This window comes from Artemia sp. Qi Xiang Cuo, chromosome 2 (genome assembly GCF_049724085.1).
Source record: "Artemia sp. Qi Xiang Cuo chromosome 2, ASM4972408v1, whole genome shotgun sequence".
Lineage (NCBI taxonomy): Eukaryota > Metazoa > Arthropoda > Branchiopoda > Anostraca > Artemiidae > Artemia > Artemia sp. Qi Xiang Cuo.
Window position 1 is genome coordinate 47,058,051 of NC_142795.1, and position 25,654 is coordinate 47,083,704.

The following is a 25,654-nucleotide window of genomic DNA, read 5'->3' on the forward strand; positions in this document are numbered from 1 at the left end:
TAATTTTCGAATATTTAATCTGAGTTTGAAGAAAAATGTACACATATAATTAACATTAAAAACATCTTTTATTGAAAGTTTACAGCACGCCCAATTCGCTTATGGTTTATTGTATCAAAAGAGGTCACTCCTCTAATCTTAGTTTCAATAGGAAGAGAATAAATATCTCCAGCTAAGTCATCCATCCCTACTTCAGGGTCAACTTTGGCTTGCTTTGTGGCATCATCAACAGTTTGCCGTACTTCCAGATCAATTTCTTTTAATTCTTCGGCCGTCACTAAATCAGCATTTAGAATTCTGTCTTTAAAACCCGATATGGGATCCCTTGTTTGTCGTACTTCTTGAATTTCTTCTCTTGATCTACAATTGAGAATTGATTTAGTTTTTCGACATTACCAGCCTTTACTGCCTTATACCCAATTTAAATAAGCAAAATATGCAAAGAAAAAAAGGACAAATTTACAATAAATCTTGGACAACTTAGTAGGCTACCAGAGCTTTATGACGATCAACACAAAAAATCAAAAATAGAAAAAATAAGAAAGACAACTTGACTAAAAAAACTGCAGTTTTAACTGTAGATATAGTAATTTCTAACAGTATATTTTCTTTCAAAACATAACACCTATACTTGGCTAGACTCTGGCACATACCGAGAAAATGAAGTAGCCTATTCTCAGCAATCTCGCAGGGTGGAAAAAAACAATGTGTTTCCTTTTCTATCCTACCAACAAAATGGTGGTCAAAGGTAGAAATTTTGCTCCCAGTTGTATCCAAATCCTAGCTAAAGGCAAAGTGAGACCTAACTTAGAATAGAATTGGGATACATAATCTATTCTCACCTGATTGTACAAACTTAATGTCGGGTAACTGAGTAGTTCTATGTCCTGGAGCCTTCTTTTAAATTTTCCAAAAAACCTTTTGTTGTTTTCTTAGATTCTTATCCATCATTCCCGGTCTAAGCATAAGGGCTCATCAGTATTCCTCTGATGAGCCCTGATGTGAGGTGATCACTTGGGAATATTTCATTAGATTTGAGGTGCTTTGGCTTGTAGTTTTATAACAACCTACATTTATTAAAGATAACTTGGCATGAATTAGGACATTTCTTTTTGGCTGATGTTTGGGTTATACTGTTTTGTCCTAGGCGATTGGATAGAAGAGTATGGTCAAGACCTTGTTCGAGGGCTTGTTTATCTCAATTGCTAAAGTGGGAAAACATTTTTTTTTTTTTTTTTATAAACCAATTAATTACCTTTAATCCATTATATATCCCTCCAGTCTCGTCGATAGATTGTTTCTTAAAAATCCAGAAAATTTTTCTTTGGGGGTTACTCACTCCTCTAAGGCAACTCTTCCTAACCAGTCTTTCCTCTGACATATCTCTTAATTTTAATTAAAAGTCCAGAATTTAGGTAAATTATCTATTTGAAAAAAAAAAATTACTTATAGAAGGACTAGGAATTCGGTCCTTTTACAAAATTCACATTTCTGGACTTGATTCCTTTTCGTGATTTGCAGCTCAACACGAGTAAAATATGAATAGTTTGAAGGGGTCTAGGCGTTTATCCCCAGGAAAATACCCCCCCCCGTGGGAAATTACTAAGCAGATAAACAGAACTAACCTGTAACTTGTCCCAGGATCTGACATAGAATGGCCTTGGTACCGGTAAGTGGCATACTCCATCACAAAAGGTCCTTTTCCTTCTCGACATAAATCGGCAGCAAATCGGGTTGCCTCACGAACAGCTAGGACATCCATACCATCAACCTGAAAATTACTTTTGTAACTTAGTTAAAGACCCGAAATATTGACACTATAAAATTCTCACTATTAAACAACTTGTTTACAAGCAAATCTTGTTGGAATGGACAACAATTTCGACTTTTTCCTTGTGGATGCGTCAAATTCGATTCTGTCTTCTATTAGGTTTCCTTAATTCAAAAAAGGATGCTTGAGTATTTTGGTTCAACACTTAATCTCTACTCAGTTCAAAAGAGGTACTGCATTACGATTTAGTTTTGACTCGAAGGTAACGTTTTTACTCCCTGCATGATGCTTGTTAGGGCACATGTCAAATTATTGATTCAGGTAAAAGTTGATCAATAAGCCCTGCATGCTACCTACTTTAACTATTCGTTGCACTTCAGCTGACAAGTATTTCTGTATGACAATATTGGACACCCTTCCTTAAAGGTAGAAATAAATTAACTCAATTCTGGCTTAAGTTAATTAAGTTCAGCTTAATTAAAAGCTTAGTCATGTGTGCTCCGGACTTGAAATCCTGAAATAAGGGGTTCGATACATTTTGTTGCTGTATATTTAACTTTAAACGGGGTCAAGGACGTGGTTGTATAGGCTCATTCAGATTTGACCCTGCCCCGGATGACTGTTCGGAAAAGCTTGGGGAAAATGCACAGGAAGTGTCATATGATTTGCTCCCAACCATGGATACTATTCCTGGCCGAGGGAATAGAATCAGGAGATCGGTACCTGCGCAACGCAGACTTTTGGTCAGCATGCGAAAAACTTTGTTTTTTTTAGCTAAAATGATCTTTTATATAAGAATAATGTTAATAGAACCTATAATTCCCACTAAAATTCTACTGATTGCAATGACAATTTAAGCTATGGCCTGAAAATAAATTGCACCTCAAGTCAGTGCTGTAATCACAAGGGAGGTACCAGGGTAGATAGTCAGTTTGACCTCAGTCTCAAAAATACAAAACTAGAAAACATAACAAAAAAATAAAGCTCTTACTTTTAGTCAAGCCCTCCCCAAACAAGAGACTAAACTGCTGATTTTTGCAATCACGTGATTCAAAGCAATGTAGTAACAACTTAAAGATTTATTGAAAAACGCAATGGTCAAACAGTCTTTTATTACATCAATGTATTGCTAAATAGCAATGTGTCTGCTGGGCTATATTGCTTATAACGGTTCTTAACGGTTACTTATCATTACTTACGACGATGGCTTCAGAAAAATTAACCCTGCAGCAGGCTAGATTAATATTGTTTGCAAGCAACCTGAATCCTACACCAAGGAACTTAGCACCATTTAAGATCTCAGAGTTAAAATTAATTGTAGACAGTTATTCTGTTGTTTTGCAAGGTTTAATTTTCCAATCACAACAACTTCGACTCGGCAAGTAAAGGGGCCGACACTTACTTCAGACACAGAAAAAGTACAACTTTTGAAAGTTTTATCTAGATAGAGTGGCACATGGTTACTAGCTAAATATGATTTTGCTAGTTATGTAAAACAAAATTTACTTGCATACACGACAACCACTTCTATCTGGAATGAAGTATTTCTTGAGTGCATTTCACAAGAAATTGGTTTCCTTTTCTTCATATGACCTTATAGATGTCTCATCTTCATTAGGATTCAAAAAAATTTGATGACAAGGCGAATAAAAAGAAATTTCTAATTCTGTTTCTTTTTGTCCTATTCTTTAGAGAAAGCTTTTTCGAAGAACCTTTTCTTTGTCTCTTTTTTTCGTGAAATACTAACAAAAAGAAGGTGCGTAACAGAGTGTGTCCCAACTTCTTCAGGTTTCTACTATCCAGGTTCTGAAGGCACTTAATACAATTACTTTTGAATCACTGTAAATATAAACTTACCCATATTCCAGGAATGAAATCGCCTCTCGTATAATAATTTGTACTCGCTGAGGACCGTTCGACGCTAGTGCCCATGCCATATCCATTGTTTTCACAGATAAAAATACAGGGTAATTTCCATAGTTGAGCCATGTTAAAAGCCTCAAATAGCTGACCTTGGTTTGCAGCCCCATCTCCATATAAAGATATACAAACGCCCTGATTCCCCTTGTATTTATTGGCAAAAGCAATCCCAGCACCTAGAGGGACCTAAAATAAGATAATCAGTACAATATTTTCTTGTGGCTAGCAATGCACAATCTGGTGACTTGGACAATACTATATTACAAACCTAGATTATCAAAAGGGTAATCTAACATTTATGAAATATAAAGTAACTATTTAAACAATTAACCTTCTACTCGATTTCAATACTTTTACGTAAGTCCAGACATAGAATGATTATGTAGAGTAGGAATTCAAACAATATTTCCTCCATAGAAACTCAGGACCATCCACTCCATATCAGAAATCAAATTCACCTATTGGAGGCGAACAATGAATGGACTTACCAATACTAAGCTCAGTTGTCTCAAATCAGCATATTTGTCCAGGCTCTGGCATACTGCGGCTTTAAAAGAGCAAGAAGAATAATATTCTATTGCATATAGCACAGTACAATTTACTGTCTATACAATATAAATAAATTTAATTTCCATTTAAAAGAAGACAAAAAGCAATATACCTAACTATAACACACTTATAATTATTTCCAATCCCGCTGTATAGCAATGCTTTTATATTTAATTAAGGGGGGGTCTTTAAAAAGTTCTTTTGGCACTTTTCCAGATTTGCAGCAGAATAATAAAGTAAAAAAGACTTTTAAGTGAAGTAGAGAGATTATGAAAAACTTTATAAGTAAAAGATTGATTTTATAAAACGAAGACAATGATAAAACAATTTTAAATAAAACATGAACAGAACGGAACAAAAAAAAAGAATTTACTAGCGTCTTGGTAGTTTCCTATAAACCCACAGCATGATCATTTCCATATTGTCAATTTATTTCTGAACAATTGCCAAATAGGGCTTCTTTGAGTTAGCCTATCATGCAGAAATCCGTTGATTTATACGATATGGAGGATGTGCTTAAGCTAAAAAAAATTCAAATTATAGGTATCTCTATTTTTATTGCTAATCACTTCTTCCCCAATCTCCTCTGTACACCAAATAAAAACTATGCATCTGTTTAATTTATAATTTGGCCACCCTACTCAAGCCTGCTTTCAGAGATAAAGTTGGACGCATTACCGTGCGCTGTTCTGACTTTTTCTTTAGGGAGGATAGGGACAAAAAGTCCACCAAGAAACCAAAGTGACGTCTAAAAACGCTTCTTTTGTCTCAAAAACAACTCTTGTAGATACAACTGGTCCTCCATATATGTTTAAAAACCCACAACAGATTTTTCATCTTTTTCCTTTCCTTTAAATGCTATGCAGTGCAATAATGGTTTCGATAATTCTAAATTGATCATATATCTCAGGATGTTCGTTAGGTCTCTTTGAAGGCGGAAATTGTCGTTTTGCAACAATTTTCTGCAACCCTTACATACTTCTACTTGGATCAGGACACAAGCTATGTAGCTCTACCTGGCGACAGGATCTGGCAGACTGTTGAATTCCAAAGGTTACGGTCTTGGGTTAATGGGGTGATAATTTCGAGCCATGAAGGGTCCCATTTGCGACCATGTCTCTGGAATCCGCCAATCGGCTCGAGGTCAGATTTGACAGTGTTGACCCAAATTTCGGGTTTTCCTCCATGTCTTTTCCTCCAATCAGGTGCGGGTTTGCAGCGTAGGCTTTGATTTTTAAAAGTCTAGGCCGTTCTTCGGCAAACATGGCCAAACCAGGACAGGCGGTGGCGTCGAATGATAGATGTGATGTCGTACTTCAGGTCACATCGTTGGCGGATGATCGTATTTGGAATTCGGTCGCTGAGTCGTAAACCCAATATGCTCCTCAGGCATCTGTGTTCAAAAATGCTCAGGGCGTGTACCTTGGTGACTTCAAGGGCCACGTCTCACAGCGGTAAAGTAAGACCGACCGGACAAGGGCATCGTAAATACGATTTTTTTTTTTTCGGTAGATTTCCTTCCTTTTCCATAGCGGCTTCCACAGCTATGCAAAGACAGCGGAAGCTGATGCAATGCGGCATAGGATTTCTTCTCTACACCCGCCGTTGATTTTAATGTATGATCCGAGATACTTGAATTAATTGACAACTTCAATCTGCCTTTGGTTAAGGGTTATAGGGGTAGAATTTATATCCGAGGCATTAGACATAGCTTCAGTCTTGTCAATATTAACTTGAGCCCCACCGGGGCATCAGCTTCGGAGACTTTCAGAAGCATTTTCTGAGCTTCGCCAACGGATTTCCCAAGAAGAGCAACATCATCGGCATAATCCAGGTCAGTAGTACTGAAATCAGGGCTAACCTTGACTCCTTCGAAGTTTAGCATTGATGTTTTCATTACCCAATCGACGACAAAATTTAATAGTTCGGGAGAGAGTACGCACCCTTGCCTCACACCGAATTCAATATCGAATAGCGGAGAAAGTTCTCCGTTCACATTGATGAAAGCTCGTGTGTGCTGATAATAAGCCTGAATGAGTCGTATGATCTTAGGTGGGACACAGTCTTCTTCCATTGCCATGCAAATTCCTCCCCGGATGACTGAATCGAAGGCGGTAATGAAGTCAATGATTACAGCGACGGTGATTTGTTGATGCTTGGCTCTATGGTCAAAAATTTGTCTCAAGGTGAAGAGTTGGTCAATACAGCCCATGCCGGCTCGGAAACCAAATTGGTTGGGGTGGGTTCTTTCGTCGTGGACTTTGTGGAATTGGTCAAGCAGAATCATTGCAAAGATCTTTGCCGCAATACTCGTTAGTGAGATCCCTCTGAAATTTTTGCATTCAGTACGATCGCCTTTCTTGAAGACAGGCAGTATAACTGAGTCTTGCCAGCGAGTTTCTCATCGTCTGTAGTTACTCAGCGAGAATAGGAGCAGCTTTGTAGACTTCTGCCAGGATAGAATCTGTGCCTTGCGCCTTATGATTCCTCAGCTTCTTGATTGCCTCTTGGATCTCTTGTATTGAGGGAATGTGAACATTGACGTTGCTGTATGGGGCTTGTTGACTCAGTGGTACTTAGTTAAGGTTAGGGTTGCTTGGCTGGAGTGCAGTATCGGATAGACACAGAATGTCTATGCAATATCTTTCGCATTCACCTGCAATGAAGGTCCGGGTCGCAGGGCATTTCAATGAACATACGTTCTAGCACCCAACACTGGGGGATTGTCGATGTTTCACCTGGTGGTCGGCTAGTTCACTTTTCGTCGGGGTCACCGTAGCCTCCGACGCATAACTTGCAGGGAATACTGTAGCCAAACTTGTTTTTTTTATTCTTTCTGCCATTTCCATCGTTTCGTGGGAATATATTTAACCGAAAGGTCCCCAATCCGACGGCACCCCTTCTACGTGTTAGCCGACGTCCACCAAGGTTAGGTTATCAGAGCCATTGCCACCCTTCTGCCACAGTGAGGCCACGCAGCTGGATTTGTCTCTGAAGATCTAGGGACGGAGAGGGTGCCTGTGGTACACCCCAGAGACCCACAGCCCTCTCTAGGGGCAGAACAGCAAACTTTATCTACTCAACCTAGTCTACAGGACTAATTCTTTCTGTGAGCCAATCTCTTTTGCTTCTTAGCTAGGTTACAACTGGATTTGCAACTTCCTTTCGAACAAGTTCTTCCAAGCTTTCTATAACAGTCAGTTCAATACGATTGCTATTGAAAAAAAAAAACACAGAAAAAAACAAAACAAATAAACCAAGTTAGAGTGATCGCACGACACAAAAATACGACATTTTTATTTTTAAAGGGCGGTTAAGTACCGAATATAGTTTTCTGAGACAGTGAATTCATTTTTCTGGTCACCTGATAATTTTTTCGGGATATTTGAGGGGTATTCGGGGTACTCATTAAGCCAATGAGACTTGGTAATGCATTTTTTTTTATCTCTGATCTCGATAACATTAATATATTTGAAATCACAGTAAAAAAGTTAACGTTTGAATATAGATCTTCCGCACAGCTTTCAATTTTTCAATTACACTTATTATGGAACGGGTCACAGTTTTCTCGGCGGACACTAATATGCATACCCAGATATGCAGTCATATGTAGTCAGTTTTCACTTCCATTTCAACCCGAAAACGTCCGATTATGAGAATGCATGACACAAAATTTATCGTCGTTTATTAACTTACTTCAGGAGCTTAGCCTCCTAACACAGTGAAGACGCAGCAGTAAACTCTCATACTTCATCATATGAAGCACCAGTACTGATCATGGTCTAGCTATTTTTTTGATTTTTGAATCTATAAAGGTTATTTATCCTGTTTGATCTATTGGGTTTCTTAAACAAAATAAAAACGCAAAGTGAAGAAAATATGTATCGTGATTACTAGCGTAATTGTGGGACAGGCTAATTTCAATGCTCTGAATCCTCTTATTAGAATCTTAATTGTGAGGACAATTCAACGAATGAAATAAATGATAATCCCATTTGGACGTGTGCTAAATATTTAAGCTTAAACGAAATTTATGATCCGAACAAAGAGGGCAGCATAAGAACAAAAATCTAGGCCTAACGACAGAAATCTAAACTGGGAGGCTCAAACTTCTAGTATTACTAAGCAATCAAACATTTTGTTTGATTTTTTAAGATTCTTAGTTAAATATAAAATCCCACAGTCGTATTTACTCAAATTTGACAAATCAATCAATCGTCTTACTCAAAAGTTCGTCCCATTTTAGAATATGCTTGTCTTGTTTGGCAACTAACTTCTTTTTGTGTGCTTGTCATAGCAATTCGGTACGAAAAAGCCACCTGATACAAAGTCAATTCATCAAGTTTAGTACTAACGCCATCTACCTTTGTTTATGTGTGGTTGTTCGGAATTCTTCGAAAGCTACAATGGGACTCAGTGTGTAGGTGCGCATGAAAAAACGTAGAGGGCGAGGAAAAAGGGGCGGACGACGGTGCCAGTGATTTAATATTTCTGTATTTACGTCGGAAAAAAAATTCAGACCCCTAAGAAGTGCAAGACAAAAGGCACTAACTGTAATGCACTGTGAATCTCCGTAGGCTACGAAAAGCAACCACCGGGTACCAGCTCCAGCGATTTAGTATTTCTGTATTCATGTCAGAAAGGAAATCCAGACCCCCTAATAAGTGCAAGGCAAAAGACACTAACAGTAATACATTCTGAGCCTCCGTAACCTACGAAAAGTGACCAGTACAGAGACCGGGGCATTGTGACCCGTTATTACCAACTGAGATAAGCCCTCCTTCCCTTGAACCTGTTTTTTTCTCGGTAAAGACCAAGTTGCCAAATTTCATACTATGCAGTATCCGGTCGTTAAACAACAAGATGGACCAACTGGTGGTCCTTATTAAACAAACTTTTAACCCAATCGCAGAATAACTGAGAGTTTTGACATTACAGAAGATGCTGGGCTTGTCAAAAGTTACACAGTTTTTTTTTAACACAAGACAAGACCGCAGCTTAGGGCGCCGTGGCGGAGGTATTAGTCTATACTTCCCGGATAATTTACATTACAAATAACTAATAGCCATTGTTTACTACTCTGGAAGTACTGAGAACAGGAAGGAACTAATACAATGCATTCAAACAAGTATCGACAACTTTCACCGATAATACACTACGCCTGCGTTCATAATAACTGGTGACTTCAATCGAAGTAATAAACAATGAGTGTCATCTATGCTTGACTTAAAGCAAACGGCCAAGCTGGATACTCTTGAGCACAGGAGAGGAACGCTGTGCCTCCGTTTTGCAAAAAATGCAATAATAAACCCTCGCACGGAAAACATTTTCCACTAAAGACACTCCCCATCCAGACACCGCCTGCCACGTACTGTTTCTGAACCCATCCCTATCTTGTCCCCCATCCGTTGTTTAACCTCCAGATATGAAAAAACCTTTGTCCCCTTCATTACTGATCAAATAAACCACTAGTTTTTTTTTTTTTTTTTTTTTTGTACTGGTGATACCCATGCTGGTGTCCGTTTGGCTGTTCTATTCCCTCCCCTTTTTATATACTCTATTTTAAACCTTTTTAACATTATTTTTTATCTCAATTTTTTTTTTGGTTTTGCTTTAATTTGTGCCTTTTTTAACTTTCTTACATTTGACACTTTTGTTTTTTAGACTAATGAATGGCTTTGCCTTTCTGATATTGTTGTTTTTAGCATTTTTTAACCAGTTTTTTAGTTAGTGTGCTATTTTTACGTCTTTTATTATTATATGACCCCGAAATGCAAATTCAACCATTCGGGGCTTGTGATAGTCATTCTTTGAAATAAATATCTTATCTTATCGAACCGTTAATATTCCAGCCCACCAAAGCGGTAGTATACTGGATCTTCAGCTATCTGGCCGATCATTACAAAACCCCTCGGTCTCTCGGCTCACTCCAAAACTCAGACCGCTTAGTTATTCTTTGGGACGCTACAGCTAATTTTCCGAAGCCAAAAAAGACTCGAATTACCACCCGATCCCTGTCCAAAGAATCTACCTGTTCCTTCCGAAACTAGATTTGGACTGTTAGCTTTGAGGAAAATTGTTTAGTGACAGACCTGAGCACGAAAGTAGATAACCTCAATTCTTTACTTCTAAACAAGTATCACAAACATTTCCCTATAAAAACCACGGTAGTCAGTGATAGCCACAAAGCATAGGCGACGCAAGAAATTAAGGAATCGATCAAGACCCGCAGCCACCTTCACTTCAACGGTCAGTTGAATGCAGCGAAGCTACTGAGGAATTATGTAGTTAAAATTTAACAGATGCTAGGAACCATTATGCCCCCGAGAAAGTGCCACCACTTTTGAACACTGATCCTCGGAAATGGCATGCTGAGGTCAAACGTTTAACCGAAAATAAAATAGCCAGTGACATTAAGATGGATAAACATAACGTATCTCTCATGACATCTACTGAAGTGAACGCATTTTTCTCAAGAATCTACACCACTTACGCTTCCGTAAACGACTGTGAAACTGAAACACTAATACGAGATTCTTCCGAAGAATTGATTTTAGAAGTGACAGGATATTTGGTCTGTCAGTGAGATCGAGAAGCTGAAAAAGTTGTTCTTCGTATCCTGAAGAACTGCCAGTGAAGTTACTGATTAAATATGCAGTTTTCCTAGCCAAACCCCTCACTTCAGTTATTAACCAGTGTTTTAAGGAACAAAGATTTCCTCAGGCAAGGAGGAAGGCATATGTATAAACTATACCTAAAGTCAAAGGTCCGAAATCTTGTGGCTTGCAGCGGCCAATCTTGATTACTGGCAACCTAGCTGAAATGACTGAATCTTTCATTTACCGCGAACTTCTTTCTCAAATTAGCCCTTCCCTTGACCCATTTGAGTACGGTTGTCTGAAAAGAACAAGCACGACTCTGCTTGATAAGACTATTCCACCGAATAACCGAAGGGCTTGATCAAAGAAATACTATTGCGGACTCGTTTTTAGCTGATAGTCGAAAAGCGTTTGACCTAATCTGCCATATTAATGCTGCTGAAAACTTAAAGATAATGGTTGCAAAACCCATAATCTGCTGCTTGTTATTGATTTTCTTCGCGGCTATTATCAGCGTGTTTATTAACTTTTCCCGGGAGATTTCGACTCGGAAGGGGCCGAAATAACATACGGTGCACCTCAAGGCACATAATTTGCAGACCTGCTAATTCTAGTGGTTATAAATTACGTTTTTTCTGGAGTCGAGGATCGTTTTAAATACTTTGGTGACTTATCCATGCTGCTAATATAACTAGTGGACAAGCACCAAGTTGTTCCGCAGTTCGGAAGAGATCTCAAATCGACTTTTGAAAGCTAGACTGACACATATGGTCTGTAAATCAACTAGAATAAAACAAAGCTAATGAGGTTGGGCCCTCTGAAACTTGATCTCCCCTGTCTTGAATATGGTACCAAATTATCTAAACCGCAGTTATACTTGGTGTCACTTTTAGCTCAGACTGCTCCTTTAGCCCACATGTTGCAAACCTAATAAAGAAAGGACATTACGACTTATAATCTTTGGTTACTTTGGGGCGCCTGAGTTTTTTACAATCCAACTCAAACTGGCATATCTGTGTTATGTACGACCATTAATTGAGTACGTATGTCCGGTCTGGGGCCCTCAAAAGCAAAATACAGAATTTCTTAGCTATGACATTAAAACTTTGCAGAAACGTGCAGTAAAATTCATACTTGGTGCAAATTGCGTGTCTTATGAATTCGCTCTCAAGTGGCTAAAAACGAGCTCTATCCGTGAGCACAAATATGAACTTATCCTCAAGTTTCGACACTTACTACTCGCCAGTTAGAAGTACTATTCGTTGCTACTATCTCCTTGTACAAATCGTCTGCCTGCCCAATGTAGGAATAAAATTCAGTCGTTGAAATGCCTTTCCCATCGTTTTATGAACTCTTTTGCTCCTTTTTTGTCAGTGCCTTTAATGGTTCGTAAATCGTTCACTTTGTAATTTATTGATGTTTTAAACAATAGTACAAATTACTTGCGGCCTAGGCCAAAATTATTTGAATGAATCTTGAATCTTAAAAGAGGGCCTTGAAAATAATGGCAAGGTAAGCTACCATAACATTATTTACTGGAAAAAAATATAAATAAAAACTTCATGGGATAGAAAAGTAGACTTGTGCGTCTTATTTTGAAAATAAGGCAACTGAGAACCCCAGAAACCGGCACATAACATCTATGCCAAATGTTCCCTAGAGGAACCCCTTTCTCAGAAATGTAAAATCTTCGGCACCTAGATAGGGACAAGTCTTGACTAAATGTCAAAAGTATCAACAATTTTATTTTCTGCTTCTCAAGCCTTTTTAGCTGATTTAAGCAACAGTCACCCCTCCTCTTATTTCATTTCATCTGAATCTTTAATTTCTTAACTTGATTTTTGGTTAACTTTTGACTGTTTTCACCTTATACTACATTTTTAAACAAAACTATAATTTTGATACGTAATTTCACGAAATTTCATTTACTTAGTTATTTTTCAGGATTTGATTAGAGCTCACTTTTCTCCATTTTTGAAGTAAACTTAAATTCAGCATCAATCGCTTGTGCCATATCTTGAAATTTTTTTTTTTTTTTTTTTTTTTTATGTGCATGTATTTACCATAGGAAGAAAAAATACACTCTTTTGAAGAGTAATATCGTTTTTAAAAACAAACAGAGCATTTGACGATGCAATACTTAAATTTTTTATTAACAAAAAACATACCTGTGCGCCAACAATTCCATTACCACCATAAAAGTTCTGGGCATACATGTGCATGGAACCACCTTTACCACGAGCGCAACCAGAACTTCTTCCGGTCAGTTCTCCAAGAACTCCCCGAACAGGTACTCCCATCATGTAAGTCCAACCATGAGCTCTATAAGCTGTAATGACACTATCTTGTGGCTGCATTGCTGCTTTTGCTCCAACGGCGCATGCTTCCTATGTACAACATTATTACAATTTTTTTTCGTATGAACAAAACTAACAGCCAAAATAAGCCCTGCTAAAGCTTAATCATCACAGCTGTCAGTTTATTGAGGATAAGCCGCTGGTCAAAATATGTCCTCCACTTTACCCTAGTTAAAGGTTTAATTTCGTCACCTCCCAACGCCTACTATGTCATTTATAAAACAAGGAAATAAAAAAAAATATTAATCGAAAACACCGTGAGGAGTAAGAAGAAAAACGAGAACAGAAAAATTACTTATATACATTGGACATTTCAGTTTGATTTGTAAGGAAACAGATCGTTTCTCTTGAAACCAATCACGGTGTTAAAGAACAAAAATCTGAATCAATACTTTGGCATATTTGAGACTCGTAATAGGAAACGAACTTTTCTATACCAGTATGTTAAAACAATTTTTATATAAACATGAAAACTAAAACATTAAGAAGAAAATTGTAATGATTATCATAAGTAAAAGACGGGAAAAAGAAATGGTGGTATATACAAGACAGATGAAAAATGGCTAAAGCTTTAGATGAACTTGAGAATTCACAAGAAAAAAAAAGAAAGAGCTTTTTGATCTTTTCTTACAGATTTACAAATCTAGACCACAAATAACATAAAACACAAATGACTAACTATGAGGATTGGCCTTTAGCAAGACCAAAAAGTTGATTTTTACAATGAAGTTAATAATTGTAAATGTAAAATCAATGTAAGTTTTAGCGTCGTGTTTGTTACAAAAAATTGACATGCCGGTTTTCTCAAAAGCAGAAAAAACAAGTGATTTTTGTATATTTATTTTTTTTTTGCCCGAGTAGTTTCATTCTGAATATTCACAATTCCTTCGTTATATAATAGAAGTTGATATCCAGGCATTTAATTTTAGAAAACTTGAAATTTTTAATACAAAGTTTTAGAACATGCTTTTAATAAATGGTTCTAATCATTTATTTCGTGGAAGTAAACAGCTTAGAGACATCAATCTCAATATATCAGAAACGGAAGTAAAAAATATCAAAAATCTAAAGTTAGTCCAAAACCACTCACTTGTCCTGAGTATAGATGACAGAACCCTCGAATAAGCTTTTCTTTATACATATTTCCAGCAGCCGTTTCTAATCGTCGAATAACTTGCATATCTCTGTAGTATTTTAGGGCCTCATCTCGCGTCACTGTGAGGGTATTAGATGGTCCTTCATTAAGAAGATGCAATTTGTAAGGCTAAAAGAAAAATAAATACAAAACATGCGTCAAGTTCTAAGATATCGGTACACCCCACTAGGAATACTTGAAGACGAGTTTCACCCAATGCTCCATTGCCACATGGGATGGCCTATCAGCAGATGTAATCCCGGAAAATTCTTCTTTTGAAAGAATTTTTTTGTGGAATCAAGATGAAAATGGGTAACTTTATTTTTCCTTTTCTTGGTTAATTCGCTAGCTAGGAGATGAACATGTTGCTCGATGCTCTTTTTAACATTCTTTCGAATATAATAATCGTTACAGTCACAAATGTGTCACAACAGCCACTCCAGACCTAATATGGCTAGAAACAGCCGTAAACTAAAAAAAAAATTGGCTAATTTGTTCAGGAATGGGGCTTTAAATGGGCTTTATTTTGCATTATGAACCAACTGCTGGGGAGAAATGAGCTAAAAAATAATGCAAATTTATACAATCAGCAAACGCTTATATATTGCTTAGGGATATTTCCAGCCCCATTAGGGGATCCCAGGACACATTGAAAGAATTCTTCTTTTTGGTGATTAGGTTATTCCTAAATATGAGGCCTGTTTTGTTTCTTTTTAACAACCTTTACATAAACTACAATTACGTGATAAACAAGTTCCATACTTCCAAGAATTGCTGAAGTTAGATAATTGAGTTATATCGAGACTTGCTTTGTCAATTTTAAACAAGCTTTTATGTTACTGCTTCTGTGAATCTACTGTGAATAAAAATAAAGCCATCAGCATAAAAAAAAGAAACTATCAGGCAATAAAAATAAATTCGATCAGCCCTCTTCCCCTCCCCCTGTCTAGAGTAATGTAAATGCCTTTATCTTTTTTTCTCCTTAATCCAATGGTAATATTTTTCTCGTTCGTCTTTTAACGATTTTGACGGAATAATTTGCTATGATTAAAAGTAACCAAATAATGGGCCGAAAGCCCTTTACTTTCGATTTGTTTGACACTTGTATCTGAAAGTCCTTGCGCCGAGACACAAACAAAATGGATCACCTAAAATAGGGCTGGTTATTTCACCAATTAGCATGAATTTTATATTCTTAGTCTACCAAGGACACCAAGATAAAAGCCTTTACATTGGCTTTTTTTACACCCTTACTAAGCCAAATACATGGAACAAAGAAAAGAGAAACTTCTATAAAATATTGTGTTATTTGATAGCGAAAGTTCAGGCCTCGCTATCAATTTTTGGCAATTTATCTTTTCTCCATTCTATGTATTATTTTCCTTATTTAACCAAACTTACAGATGGAGTTTTATGGTGTTAACGATTAGTTATAATTCAAGATTCCACTTTACATTTCATAGTTATATGTTGATAAAAAGCCAGTAGTTGCAGGAAAAGAGAATACTAGAATACAAAGGAGTGGTAAACACAGTTTTGGACTAAAAAATGTTTCTTTGGGTTTCTAAAGCTAATTTTTATAGGGAATTCAAATATTCAAAAATAACCTTTTCACCGCCCAAGTTTCTATGTTTCTTTCTTTTTAAAAAATACAGGAACATTAGCATAAATTTTTTGTTTAATAGTTAAGTAAACCTTATAATGTACTTTTATATGGTAAGTTCTAAAACATAATCAAATTTTCCATCGTGGCTTTTTGAAATTTGTATGGTTAAACTTTTTGCTCCAAATTTTTATAAATTAAGCACTTAAAAAAATACAGACAACAAAAATAAGAAGACCAAATTATTAAAAAGAATCCAAAAACTTGCACAAAAACGCTTCAGCAAGCCAGTATACTAAAAAAAGGTTTTTCACCAAAATACAATTTTTTGTTTTAATCATTATGCTAAAATTGTGGATCACTGAACAATATTGATTGCCTTTTGAAATTCTGCATAAAAAATTCTGTTAAAATCCCAGTTTTTAGTTTTTAAGCACAAAAAAGAAAAACCATTTTATCATTTTGGTGTTTTTAGCTTTTAAAATTAACATAACCATTTTAATAAATAAAAAAGGAGCTTATAATGATGTAAGCTTTCCCAAATTTTTAATTGGGGAAATTGGTGTTCAACTATTGTATCATTGCCTACATGCAAACACGTAAACAAACAGCCTAGTAAGTACAATGTTGTAAAGACTTACATTTATTTTAACCACCAGGCAAAAGCCATGTTGCTGAAAAACAGCTACAGTCCTTGAGGTTGGACCTGCCAACTGTTAAAGGCTCATTGATGACATTTTGTATCTTATTACAGAGAAAGATGCTACTTGAAGTTGCATTTATTTATATATTTCTTAAACTTTGGGCAAATATAAATAACGGTCATTCAGCTTTTGGGCAAGAATTTTCCCTCCATGGAGAGCACCCTTTTATAAGTGACAATGGTTTAAAGCCACGAGGGTCATGGCTACAAAAATAGAAAAAATACATTCAGTATTACTTTCAGAAACAACCCCCTCCCTTCCCTGGTACCGTCCCCTCTATAGTATATTTTTCTATTTTCTTTATTGCCCCACAATCTTTAATCCCATTACTGAAACTAAAATATCATTTGACCCCACATTACTGATAATTCTTTTCTGATATTTTTGTAAAATATATAAATGTAGTAGTTCAGAAAAGTGAATCGTAAGCTTCCATTGCAAGCTACATCAAAATATACTACAAAAGAGTCGATCAAAATTTAGCTTACAAAACCAAATAATAAATTCACTTACTCGACCTGGTTCAAAAGTTGCTTCTGCAGCAAGACCGTTGGATTGTACTTGAGACAGTGCAGCCTGTAAACAATGGGACACTACATTACTTTACAGGCCACAAAAAAGAAAACAGGTATAGATCAATAAAAATGGGCAGTAACGCACTTCGCTGTAAATTCGAACCTGTATCTCATTATGGCAAGACTAGCATTGTTTAGAATTATATTTGCTGGAAATACTTTCTGACAACTATTGAATAATTGAAGCCAATTTGATGAACAGTTTATATAGAGCACATAACCATGTCTGGAGTTGCAGTTTGAACACACTGTAAAGAAATCTTAATTGTTAGCTTTAATAGGTATAAAGTCAAAGTTAAAATTAGAATCAGTGGTACATGACAATCCAATTCTGTCAATTAAAAGAGCATCAAATCTTAGATTTGTAAACAGATGACCTTCTGCCAGCTTCTTAAAACCGTCTGTTCAATATGATGAGCCCCAGTGGAAAATTAACACAAAACAGACATTGTTCTTTACTTAATCTATGTTACTTTTATTAAAATTTACGTCACAAAATTTAAACCCAATGCCATCTGGGGTTACAGGGCATAAGGTGTGGTGATGTGACCTCCAGACCCTCTTGCAGCTTAAAAAGAGGACAAAACTCAGAATTTGCAGTCAAATGTGCAGTCTCATTTTTGAATAATAAGAAGAGGAAAATTGGACATCCATGACACACTTATCTTAACCAAGTCTACACTATTGTGGAGGTCATGGGTGGCCAAACTTTTGCATATAATCTGCCAATATTTGCGTGTCCCATGTTTACTGTTCCTTCCTATGACTGTTTTTATTATCTTTTTTTGCAATATAGTAGATAAAGGGAATTAGAAATGGAATACTCATCATTGATGTTGTCTCTGTACTTCATTTGACATTATTTCATAGCTCCCTGTGTCAGTAGACAAACCACCCAAAGAGTGTAAATTTGACTTTAGGCTCAAAACCTTGATGTATGTATTTAAGTAAATTTAAATAAAAGTAATCCATCTAATTTGATTGCTAATATTTAGCAATTTAGATCTGGAATTATAGATCTATAATTAACATGTAGCAAAAGAAAATAAATAAAAACGCAAGGATGTCATGCACCACTTGTAATCATCCAATGCAAAAATGGATAAGGAATCTTATATGTGTCAACAGTTCGAAAAGCTAATGAGAGGCGAGTTTTGAATTAACAAATGAACCCTATAATCTCTTACTAATTATGAATCAAAATGCTGTCCATTTAATGTACATACAGCATGAATAATGTGCATCCTATTTCCACAAAGACTTTGATAAAGTCAGTTAACACAACAGGAAACTTCCAAAGCTGTCAAATTACTCAATGAGACTACTTTTGAGCTGATTTTCAATGTTCTCCAAGCAGGTGTACTAGAATATTTTTAGAAACTACCCTTTCCCAAACTTCAAAATAAAATTCTGCTCCATTCAATAGCAGGAATGGAGACATAAGAAAGTCAAGTCCATTCAATAAAAAAAAAAATATATTTATATCTGGTACAAAACAGGAGAAGTTAAATGGTTTTTCTAATATGTCTGGGAAAGTAGGTGTTGGCTTTCAGTTTTCTGTAGCTTATTTGGATCTCTTGTCAAAGCTATACAAGTTATGGTAAGACCACTCAATCAATTTGGAATAGTTTGGCCAAAAAAAAGGTTGTAATGGACAAGATAGGATGATTCTTTAAGGCGTGGAAGAGCCTTAATCAAAAGCTACCCTCATATCCTACCCTATTTAAATATAATTATTCTGCATCACAACACTTGCCTTAGCCTGGATTGAATATATCAGTGATAGAATGTATCTCTGATTTAGATAGTTTGCTCAGCATTAAGATCCTATGTCCCAGGTTGGGCATCTTTTTTAAAGTTTAAACTCATGCTTAAAGTGTTTGCTGGTGATTAGGCTCTACAGTTGACTATTAGTACATTTAAAATTATGATAATTATTTGCACAAACCTGTTACTGACATATGGACAAGGTGAACACACTCCTCAATGACTTTTATAGGCTATGCTCTTTCTCAATATAATAAATATTTCACTCACTGCCCTGATGGTCCTAAATGTGGCCCTAATAAATATATTTTTCTATTATTTTGCAATGGTTGGTGCTTTGTTTTAATTGTGTATGGGTTCTTTGACCTGCCAAAACCATTAGAAGAAATATCCACGTAGGCCACTGATACAGTGGTTACCCTCCTGAGAAGGAAATACGGTACTATAAAACTCTGAAAAGAACTTTTAAAATTATAAAATACTTATATTGTTCCTAAAAACACATTACTTTATTTTACCCCCACCATTCCGTAATGGTCAAATACATAGCCTAAAATATATATTTTCTATCCATTTTCCATACATCTCTCTTTTCTTCAAATAAATTAATGACAAACAAACAACGTCAACAAAATCAAGCAGCCAAAAAATGCATGGAGAAGACTGTACATAACTTGGGTTATATATTTTACTACTAGGGCAGGGGAGGGGGAGTAAAGTCAAGGAAAATATTTCTAAGAATGTTATAAGCAAGTATTTTGGAACTTCTTAAAATTGTTTTCAGTATTTTTAAGTGTTTCCTTCTCAAGAGGGTCAGTCACAAACTAGAACTTATATTTTCCTTATTAAGGGTCAAAATCTAGTGGCAGGCAGCCAACAATGGGTTAAAGTATAGTGGAGCTGCAGGTGAAAATGTGTTCACTACAAATATTCTACATATAATGAAGTAAGAATTGTTGCATTCAATCCTTTTATATAACCAAAAATAAGAGAAAGGGGCATCATAGGGTCAGCAATGGGCTTAAAACTTGATTTCTGAGTAATGCAATTATTATATTTGGAAAGAGAATAAAAAAGGCATCAAGTGGTATGTTCACCTTATTTGTAGGTCAGTATTAAAGACTGCCCCAAATTTACCCTATCCAACTACTGAGTATCTTACCCTATTTATAACTGTTTTAAGATAGTTTTCAAAATTTCTTAAACTAGTTGAAATTTTATCTTAAACCAGGTGTTTAAAGAAGCTGCCTGGTCAAGTAATGGAGAAAAATCAGGTAAAACTACATAATAGCAGTTCTCCAGAAGGAGATAAGCTAAAACAAAAAGACAGGTAAATTTGTAGCTGACAACATAATTTAGCTAGGATAAAAGTGAGTACATTACTTGATGTCTTTTCTTATGCTCTTTCATAGTTCAATAATTGTTTCTGGGGGAAATTCTATCTTGAGCCCTTAATAGGGCCCCAAAAGGTTTAAACAGTCCAAACTAACCAGAAGTTGAAAAACATCTTTCTAAAAAAAAACTGTCTAGTGAGGAAAACCTGCCATTTGTAGGTGATTCAGGAGTGGTGATTATTTTTTCCTTAGTCTTAATAGTAAATGTTATTAATATAAAAAATTTGCAGATTTTTTTAAAAGAGCCTGAAACCCCTCAAAAATTACATCACAGCAAAACTGATGTCAGTTTAAGGGGTTTCTAGCTCTTCTACGAAAAAATTTTCAATTTTTTTTCAAAATAACATTTTAATATTTAGATTAAGGAATCAACATTCCTGAATCAGCTACATATGACAATTTTTTCTCACTAGTCATTTTTTTTTACATGCTTTTAAACAATGGTGACTATGGGCTGTTTTGAGCCCTTTAAGTAGTGGTAGATCCAAGTGAGGGTGCAGAGGGCATGCTCCCCCCCAATGTTGTGATGGATTTGGGGATAATATTGTATTGTCATATTAAATCTCATATTTTTGTAGAGGGTGAACAGCATTTTATTTTTTATGGTGGGGTGGTTTTTATAGCTTACTATATTTTGTATCAGTATTTTTACATCATTTTAATTTCAACAGAATTATTAGAACTTCAACCCTCAGCAGATTTTAGGGTACTGGTGCATTATATGGACACTTTTATATATTGTACAAGGAAACCAGTCACAATAAACATGTCAAACAGGCTATTCTCAAGAGAACACTAAACATAAATGACTGCAAAGCCATGGTTTCTCAATAAATTACAATATTTAAATGATTGCTTTTTGGGGTTTAAGGGGGAAAAAGGTACCTAGGTTAGGCTAGGTTATGTATTTAATATATGCTATGCTTTACCCCCCAACCCCCCTATTGTGCAAACATATAGCCCAAATTAGTTTATAAACTATAATATGTTCATCCTATTTCATTAGCATTAACCAAACTTGACTTTTTAGAAGTGTCTGTATAATGCACCAGTACCAATTTTAGATTAAATTTATGACTATTTCTACAGCCTACCTACAGCATATAATCATTGAGGTTCCCTTTAAATGGCTGATATTTGTTTGTTTGCAAGTTCATCAGAGTAAAATATTTTGTCCCTCCCCACTAAAAATAACATCCTGGATCTGCCCCTGCCTTTTAAGGGCTCAAAATAAAATTTGCCTCAGAATTGATTATTGAATTATGAAAGAGCATAAAAAAAGCGTCAAGTGAAATAGTCACTTTCATCCTAGCTAATACTGCAAATTCACAAAAAGAGAGGCATTTTTAGGTTGCTATTTTTATGGTTATAGTTGTTTGCAAAAATTTATTCTTACTCCACTGATCATTTCATATACAGCCATGCAGACCCATTACACTTTACCCCCACCCTCCCCAATGTGCAAATATAAATTCAAAATTTGTTTCTAAACATGTTGTATTTTTATCTTACTTTGTTATATTTAATCAGGACTAAGGATCAGAGAAACATATTAGAAGAATATTAGATAGGGGGTATATCATACAAGTACCTAATCTATTGTTTTTTATTCAATATTAAATATAATCACTCAGTAAAAACTAGATATCTAAATTCTGCAGAGCTTAAGTTAGCCAGTTTTTTACAACAGATCAATAAATACAAAAATATATATATATTAGTAAGGCTTTAGTGTATATGTGTCCATTAGGGTACATTGTCAGGGTAATGACTAGACCTATTATGTTGAAAAAAAGCATAAAAGAAGGAATTTCATGATGCCATCTCTATTTTGTGTTAATTTTGTATGTAGCCTAGGGCTATATATAGGGGTAAATTTTTCATTATTCATATTATTGACTTATGAATTAAGTAAACATACCACTTGATGCCTTTTTTATGCTCTTTCCAAATATAATAATCATTTTTGTTAGAAATTAATTTTACCCCCCACCCCAATTCAGGGTATATATTTACACATTAGGGGGGGGACGTTTAAACTTACCTTTCATTTACATCAGATATAAAATTTGGTAAATATTTACCAAATCATATTATTGAGTTACAACTAAAGTAAATTACCTTAAATTACCTTAAATCACAGCTTGGAGTGAAATAAGGACTTTTGATCCTGTTGAATCACTTCTTATGATGACTGTTGTAGTTGGTTAAGTTCTGGTGGAAGATTCTGGTGCTTCCCAGTCAAACTTCCATGGTGTATCTTTCCACTCAGCATCCAGATGGCGTTTGAAAGCATCTGTTGATTCAGCAGCCACAGTGTCCTCCTTGAAGTTATTCCAGAGGTTCTCAATCCGATTCGAGAAGAAATTGCATCTTGCTCCAGTTGTACCGTTGCATGATGTTTGCCGATTTGTCTAAGGTGTCCTTGTGTTTTGTGGGAGGTGTCGATCTCCAGGATCTCATTTTCTCGATTGGTTGAGAGGAGTTTGTGCGCCTGGATCATGTCTCCACGTTTCCGTCTGTATACTAAGGAGGGGAGGTTGAGTTCCTTCAGCCGTTCACTGTATGTCTGTTGTCTTGTTAGTGGTAAACATACCACTTGATGCCTTTTTTATGCTCTTTCCAAATATAATAATCATTTTTGTTGGAAATGAATTTTAGCCCCCACCCATATATATATACCAATTCAGGGTATATATTTGCACATTAGGGGGGGGGAAGTTTAAACGTACCTCTCATTTACATCAGACATAAAATTTGGTAAATATTTACCAAATCATATTATTGAGTTACAACTAAAGTAAATTACCTTAAATTACCTTAAATCACAGCTTGGAGTGAAATAAGGACTTTCGATCCTGTTGAATCACTCCTTATGATGACTGTTGTAGTTGGTTAAGTTCTGGTGGAAGATTCTGGTGCTTCCCAGTCAAACTTCCATGGTGTATCTTTCCACTCAGCATCCAGATGGCGTTTGAAAGCATCTGTTGATTCAGCAGCAACAGTGTCCTCCTTGAGGTTATTCCAGAGGTTCTCAATCCAATCCGAGAAGAAATTGCATCTTGCTCCAGTTGTAGCGTGATGTTTGCGGATTCGTCTAAGCTGTCCTTGTGTTTTGTGGGAGGTGTTGATCTCCAGGATCTCATTTTCTCGATTGGTTGAGAGGAGTTTGTGCGCCTGGATCATGTCTCCACGTTTCCGTCTGTATACTAAGGAGGGGAGGTTGAGTTCCTTCAGCCGTTCACTGTATGTCTGTTGTCTTGTTAGTGGTAAATATACCACTTGATGCCTTTTTTTATGCTCTTTACAAATATAATAATTATTTTTGTTGGAAATGAATTTTAGCCCTCACCCATACTTATACCAATTCAGGGTATATTTTTGCCCCGTAGGGGGGTAGGGGGAAAGTTTACGATCACCTCATAGTTACATCAGAAACAAAGTTACCCCCACCCCCCTAAGGTGCAAATATATACCCTGAATTGGTATATATAGGGGTGGGGGCTAATATTCATTTCCAACAAAAATGATTATTATATTTGTAAAGAACATAAAAAAAGGCATTGAGTTGTATATTCACTTTTTTTGTTGGTCAGCTATATTATTTGGTAAATATTTACCTAAAATTTACCCCCACACCCCTAATGTGCAAATATATGCCCTGAATTGGTATATGTAGGGGTGGGGGTAAAATTCATTCCTGACAAAAATGAGTAAATTTTTACCAAATCATATTATTGACTTACAAATAAAATGAACATATCACTATGCCCTTTTTTATGCTCTTTCTAAATATAATAATCATTTTTGTTGGAGATTATTTTTACCCCACCCCTATTTATACCAATTCAGGGTATATATTTGCACATTAGGGGTGTGGAGGTAAATTTGATTTCTGATGTAAATGAGGGTAAATATCTACCAAATCATATTATTGACTTACGCATAAAGTGAATATACCACTCGATGCCTTTTTTTATGCTGATTACGCATATAATAATCATTTCTATTGGAAATGAGCTTCAGCCCCCCTATATATGCCATTTCAGGGTATATATTTCTACATGAGGGGGCGTGGGGGCAAATTTTGTTTCTGTTGTAAATGGGAGGTAAGTTTAAACTTTAACCCCACCCCCCCCCTAATGTAGAAATATATAACCTCAATTGGCATATATAGGGGGGGGCTGAAATTCATTTCCGATAGAAATGATTATTATATTTGTAATCAGCATATAAAAAGGCATTGAGTGGTATATTTACTTTATGCATAAGTCAATAATATGATTTGGTAGATATTTACCTAAATGAGAGGTAAGATTAAACTTTCCCCCACCCCCTAATGTGCAAACATATACCCTGAATTGGTATATATAGAGGTGGGGGCTAAAATTCATTTCTGACAAAATTGATTATTATATTCATAAAGAGCATAAAAAAGGCATCGAGTGGTATATTCACTTTATTTTTAAGTCAATAATATGATTTGGTAAAAATTTACCCAAAAATGATTAGCCTATTTTTGGAAAGAGCTTTGGAAAAAAGTGGTATGTTTACTTTATTTGTAAGTCAATAATATGAATAACGAAAAATTTACCTATATGGGACCATCAGGGGGATGGGGATGAACTGTCACAAATGCAACTTTGACCATAAAAAAGAACATAAAATTAGGAGTCTAAAATGCCTATCTCTTTGTTCTAGTATGTCTCCCTCTGAAGAGCCGCTATTCTGAAAATTTAGTGAAACCTAAAATTTCAAGTAAATATGGATTATGCTACCTGGCATGGTACTAAGAGTCTTTTACTTCCAAATGAAATATTTTTGGAAAACATCTATTATTCTAATAGCAATGAAAACCATAGATGCAGTGTTGTCTGAAGTGTGATACAGGACGGTTCAACTATAAAAGCGAAAATGAAGATTCGCTTAATTTTTCATATTTCCTTTCGGTAGAGCCCATCAAACGTCTACGTTTGGCTTGCATAAGCATAGGAAAAAAAATTGGAATAACTGAAAGAAATTTTTATTCTATGAGAAATGAGAATGATTGTACCAATATTATTAGATAGCTGCTATACTTAACTTACCGGGTATATCAGGCCATTGCTTTGTGCATCTTTTTCTGGGCTAATTTGGCGCGGAAAAGCAAACAAATACAGGGATTGCACATTGTTTTGGGTGATGTGGAATCGAAAGTTAAAATTATTCCATTACCAACACCAATCCAACCCCCAAAACACATTTTTCTTGAAAACTTGATCTCCCATTGCTTCCTACTTT

General features: G+C 35.8%; 1 protein-coding gene across 1 annotated transcript; it reads right to left on the minus strand.

Annotated features, from left to right (window-relative positions):
* Positions 1 to 25,256, minus strand: LOC148955289 (pyruvate dehydrogenase E1 component subunit alpha, mitochondrial-like). The gene is made up of 7 exons (XM_089101328.1): positions 25,153 to 25,256; positions 17,152 to 17,214; positions 14,287 to 14,460; positions 13,008 to 13,226; positions 3,629 to 3,877; positions 1,626 to 1,771; positions 1 to 360 (listed from the first exon to the last, which is right to left on the minus strand). The coding sequence occupies exons 1-7, from the start codon at positions 25,204 to 25,206 to the stop codon at positions 69 to 71; spliced, it is 1,197 nt and encodes a 398-aa protein (XP_088957454.1). The 5' UTR covers positions 25,207 to 25,256; the 3' UTR covers positions 1 to 68.
* Between the last annotated feature and the right edge of the window lie 398 nt (positions 25,257 to 25,654).